General features: G+C 57.5%; 1 protein-coding gene across 1 annotated transcript; it reads right to left on the bottom strand.

Moving 5' to 3' along the window:
* Positions 1-625: 625 nt before the first annotated feature.
* On the bottom strand, positions 626-4361 carry LOC133352906 (endothelin-1-like). Its single transcript, XM_061568912.1, has 4 exons — positions 4085-4361; positions 2966-3152; positions 2376-2549; positions 626-1932 (listed from the first exon to the last, which is right to left on the bottom strand). Exons 1-4 carry the CDS (start codon positions 4146-4148, stop codon positions 1809-1811), a joined length of 549 nt encoding a protein of 182 aa, XP_061424896.1. The 5' UTR covers positions 4149-4361; the 3' UTR covers positions 626-1808.
* Positions 4362-5138: the final 777 nt, after the last annotated feature.

Genomic DNA, 5138 nt, shown 5'->3' on the forward strand with positions numbered 1-5138 from the left:
CCTGTGTTGTAAACGTGGAGGGGAAAACCGGAGGACCCGGAGAAAAATCCACGCGACCACGGGGAGAGACACGCAAACTCCAAATATACAGCAGGCGTCAGGGTCGGGATCGAAGCCACGACCTCCTGTAGACCAGGCGAGGTAGTTAACATCTAGCCACCGTGGCTCTCGTGTCACACACTCAGTGTGAGAAGAGCAAGAAAATGGAACGCATTCGTCAATTATCCTGTGGTCATGAAAAAATTAACTAAAGTATTTCATTGGTGACGTTTCGGGCAAAGGCTCTTTTTCACGTCACACAGAGAGACCGGAGAGGGGTCGAGTGAGGAACCCAATGCAAAACGGAAAAGTGGAAGTCGTGAGTGTGCATGCATGTTGGACTTCTTTCACACCGTACGTCGCCAACCGTGCTAATCGGAGGGAGTGAGATTGGGTTTTGGCATTACGGGGAATAAGAGGGATCGCGATGACGTGGTGATGAGTTCTTCATCCAGCAGTGATGATGATGATGATGATTCTGTGAAAATTAGATTGCCAAAGAATGAGTGGGTGTGTGACGAGAACGCGTCATCAAGTCCAGGGCGTGGCGACACTCACACAGGTGAATCACACGCACAGGTGCAGATAAAGGTCACCAATTAACTTTAATTACATTCATCACAATAGCAATAACTTAATTAATATATAATTACAGCAGTGTGCAAATGCGATTTGTCTATAACAAAAAAAAAAGTAAACAGCGGTCCGAATCAGTTAATGTTTGTTTTTTACACTGACATACGTTACCGAATAAAAACAACAATAAATAACATCGCTGACACACGCACGCCGACACACGTGCTCTGTGCTACTAGACTCTGCAACTGCAATAGCCGCCGGTTGCTTCTTACAAAACTCACGTAAGTGGCATCTTCAGTAAAAAATAAATACGGGCACACAGACGCGCGCACACGCACACACACACGCACGCGCACGCACACGCACGCGCATAATACTGTACAATTCCAGCCGACGACAATCTTAATTGAGATGATAGGTGCTCGAGACAGTTTTTTTTACGCGAATAATCGTGAGTTACAATACATCTACGCAGCACTCGATTTATAATAATCGATTCATCAATATACGTCATCGCTCCCACCCATCGTGCCGGTGGAGCTTCGTCAGATGATGGTGATGATGGCGATGGTAGTAGTGGTGATGGAGGAGGAGGTGGTAGTGGTGGTGATGATGATGTGGCCACGGCAGGCCACCGCGTCCTCGTCGTTTTGCTCGAAGTTTTAATTTGAGATGAGAGCGACCGACGAAATAATCCGAGCGCCGGCGAGGCGTCACCAACGTCGTAAAGAGTTCCTCTTCTCTCTGTTCCAGCAACTCCGTTGCATTCTCTTCCCCGCTCTCGCTTCCCCACTGTAGTCTCATCACTCCAGTCACTCGTCTCTCGCCCTCCCCCTTTTGCAAACTCCTCGCAGCAGAATCCTCGCTCTTTCCCTCCCCGTTGCGTTCAGTCTTTCAGCGCCCCCTCCGCGCGCCTCCAGTGTTCCTTCCCTGTCGAATCCTCGGCTCGGCCGTGGCTTCGGGGCCTTGAGAGAGTCGCGCTCCGCGCTCCGTCTCCTCCTCGGCCACTCCTTGCCCCTGCCTCCCACCACCCCGAGTCCCGCAAAGAGGGGAACGACTCGTGGGGGAGTAGGGGGGGGATATCTCCGCTCCGCGGACAAAGCGCGCTGCTTCTTCCTTGGCCGCGGTTTCGTGGCATTCGCTCTCTCGGCTCGATCTCTTTCTCTCCGCCGCACGCGTCCTCATGGCCATCATCGCTGACACACGGTGGTGGTGCAGTCCGCGGCAGGGCCGTCCGGCCCGGTCAGGCGTCCGCGGCGAGTGGCCTCGAGGAGCCGTTGCAGGACGCGGTGGAGGCGCGCTGGCTCCGAGCTCCTGTGGTGGTGCAGGCAGACAGAGAGAGAGAGAGAAGGGCGCGTACGCGGGTCAGACTCTGCGAGACACGCGGCTCCGTTGTGTGTGCGTGCGTGATGCGTGCGCGCTCTCCCGTTTCTCTCACGCCCTCAAAAGACAGATTGTCGGGGCAAGTGCTGTTAGCGAGCACCTATGAAGGCTGGTACAGCACACGACGGGGCGGATGGCCAGCACCAGGCCCGGCCGCCTTTGTCTCCCCAGCGGCGATATTTACACATCGCACCAGGTACTCATTTGAGGCTGAGTCGGCCCAGGACCGGTCCCTCGTGTTGGCCGCGAGCGGGCTACAGAACTCGGGTCGCCGCGTTCGTAGCGCAGCGCGCTTACCGCTACACAACTACCCCCCCCCACCTCCTCCTCCACCCTTTCTCTCATCGCTCGCTCGCTCTTCTCCGTCTCCTCACCTGGGAGCTGGCGGAGCCGCGTCGCCGGCGCAGAAGCTTGCGCACTTGCTGTCGTCTCGCCCGTGCGCCACACACGCGCACCGCTTGCCCCGCGTCCGAACGCGCGGCGAGCCCTGTGCGGGCGCGCCGCGCTTGGCGCGGTGAGACGTGGCCAGACCGTAGGGCACCACCTTCCTGCGAGGGCAACCAGCGAAGGGAGAGAGAAGGCGAGACGGGTTAGAACTCTCCTCGGAGGCACGGGGGGGGGGGGGGGGGGGAAGGAGGAGAGCCGGCAGTCGCTGGCAGGTGAGCGCATTCGCCCGTGAAACCCGCAGCGCTGCTGGTACCTCGGTGCGATCACAATAACCCTTATCGTAGACAAACTCCCGGCTGTATACACAACCTACGGGCCGGTTTAGGACCTTAGGGTGCCGATAGGAAAGGAGGAAGCAGCGCGTTTCTCTGCAGCCAGATCTTCGAAGAAACCTCGCTAACTCTCTACCCACCCCATCGTCCCTGCCTCCCCGACCCCCCCCCACCCCCCCACTCGTTCCGAGTCGCGGAATCGGCTGCAAGAGGCACGCGAGGAAGGCGAGATCCGTGGGACTCACTCGGGGGTGTTAATCCAGATGATGTCCAGGTGGCAGAAGTAGATGCACTCCTTGTCCATGTAGGAGGAGCAGGAGCAGCGCTTCTGCCGGCGATGCACAACGGGCGCCACCGAGGCGACCCGGGAAGAGGTCGGCATCGCGGGGTCTGCGATGTCTGGGGTTCCCAGTTCGGCGCCGATTGCACCGTCTGTGTGGACACGAGCAGAGAGCCGCACGGGTGAGGATGAGTGAGTCTGTAAGAAGTGCGCGTGTCTGTGGGTGAGTCTGTGTGAGGGTGTGTGAGTGCGCGTGTCTGTGTGAGTCTGTGTGAGAGTATGTGAGTGCGCGTGTCTGTGTGAGTCTGTGTGAGCGTGTGTGTGTGTGGGTGTGCGAGTCTGTGTGAGTCTGTGTGAGAGTGTTTGTGGGTGTGCGCGTCTGTGAGAGCCCGTGTCTGTGTGAGTCTATGTGAGCGTGTGTGTGTGTGAGTGCGCGTGTCTGTGTGAGTCTGTGACAGTGTGTGTGTGAGTGCGCGTGTCTGTGTGAGTCTGTGCGTGTGTGTGAGTGTGCGAGTCTCTGAGTGTGTGAGTCTGTGTGAGAGTGTTGAGTGAGAATCAGCGCGGCTTCTGGAGTCATACAAAAACAACAAAAAAACCCCAATGAACTCCTTCCGCCACGGACGCGGCTTCGATTGGGGTCCAAAAGTCGGCGACGAAGTTGAACGTGCGATTTGCATGGCGTTTATTGCCGCTTGCGCCAGATAAGAGCCAATTGTTTACAGCGTTGGGGAATTGCATCCCCCACGTGAATTATCTCCCACGGGCAGCGGAGTGAACGCGCAAAAACCGCAGCGCGTCGGCAGCACCGCGAGTTTCGGCGTCAAAATAAATGTGATCGATCAAAGCTCCAAAAAAGAAGCCGTTCCCAACGTGCAAATAACAAGCTCAACAACATCGTTCGCCAACGCTACAATTAGAAGGTCCGTTGCCCGAAACGTCGCCTATGTCTTTTTTTTTGCTTCGCGAATTTTTTCTTTAAATTTGCCGGGGTGCCCCCCTATCTCCCAACCCGCCCCCCCCCACTACCATCGAAGCAGCAGCAACATCAGTGGCGATGTGCGTCTGCAGGGTAAGCGATGCTCACCTTGAGCAGCAGGCAGCGCCTGGGCGAGCGAGATGACGAGCAGCAGACTGAGCAGGACATCCATGGCGAGAAGTTGGAGCGCGTTCGTCGTTGCGTGAGCACGCGGTTGTTGATGTGCGCCCGAGGAGGCGAGGAGGCGAGTCGAGAACGAGCGGCGCTCACTGCAAATCGACTCTCTGGTTTTTTCGTTCGGCGGAGGGTTGGGCGGTTGTTTTGCGTTTTTTTGTTTTGGGCTTTTGCACTCGAAGCCCCGGCTCTGTCGGGTGCGTAACGAGGATCTGCGAGCCCCGGGGAGGACGGACGCTTTTATAAGAGGCCACGGGCTCGGCGCGGAGGGGGTTGGAGGCGGCGGGGGGCTGTGTCACATCGGGCAGGAATGCAACTCGCGGGCTCGCGGACGCACCGCCGCCTCCTCCTCCCATACGTGCGCACTTGAGCCATTATGCAAAACCCGCGCATTCCAATCGCGTGGGGGTGGGTGGGTGGGTGGGTTGGGGAGGAGCGGGGGGGGCGTCTGGGTATAGCCCCCCCCCCCCACACGCATCGTTCGTATTAGCCACAGTGGCCACTACTTTGAACGGTCGCCGAGTGTTGGTCAAAGCGAAGTGGGGGGGAGGAGGGGGGGGGGTGTCGGTGGATCACGCAGAGATTTTGCACGGCTCCCAAAGCCCCTGGGTGCTTGGGAGAAGACTTTGAAAGAAGCGGAGTGCGTGGAGATGGCAAAGCCACACGTGCAGCTGAAGGCTCGACCGTGCTGTCCCCCACTGTGGGCTTTCGCCGCGTTACAGAGTGGGATCGACTAAAAGACACATGTACGTGCGCGGAGCGCGGTGAAGTATGGTCAACGTCGCGTATGGAGGTCTTCGTCCAGGGAGGCTGATGCTGATGACGAGTGTGCGTGTCTTTTGACCCATGCATGTGTGCACGTTGGACTTCTTACGCAGTGTACGTAGTCAACCGCGCTATATCGGAGGTGCATTTGAAACTTTAAAACTAAACCATTACCCCCCCCCCCCCCCATTTGCCCACTCCCCTCCCCCAAGAAGAAACACGC

Source organism: Lethenteron reissneri, chromosome 42 (genome assembly GCF_015708825.2).
Source record: "Lethenteron reissneri isolate LAM-NWPU_2019-01 chromosome 42, ASM1570882v1, whole genome shotgun sequence".
Lineage (NCBI taxonomy): Eukaryota > Metazoa > Chordata > Hyperoartia > Petromyzontiformes > Petromyzontidae > Lethenteron > Lethenteron reissneri.

Excerpts from the sequence above, each read along its gene's own strand:
- LOC133352906 (XM_061568912.1), bottom strand. The coding sequence starts at position 4,148 with ATGGATGTCCTGCTCAGTCTGCTGCTCGTCATCTCGCTCGCCCAGGCG. Across the intron at positions 3,153-4,084 it reads GGCGCTGCCTGCTGCTCAAG|ACGGTGCAATCGGCGCCGAA; the intron begins GTGAGCATCGCT and ends GTGTCCACACAG. Across the intron at positions 1,933-2,375 it reads GCGGCTCCGCCAGCTCCCAG|GAGCTCGGAGCCAGCGCGCC; the intron begins GTGAGGAGACGG and ends GCACCACCACAG.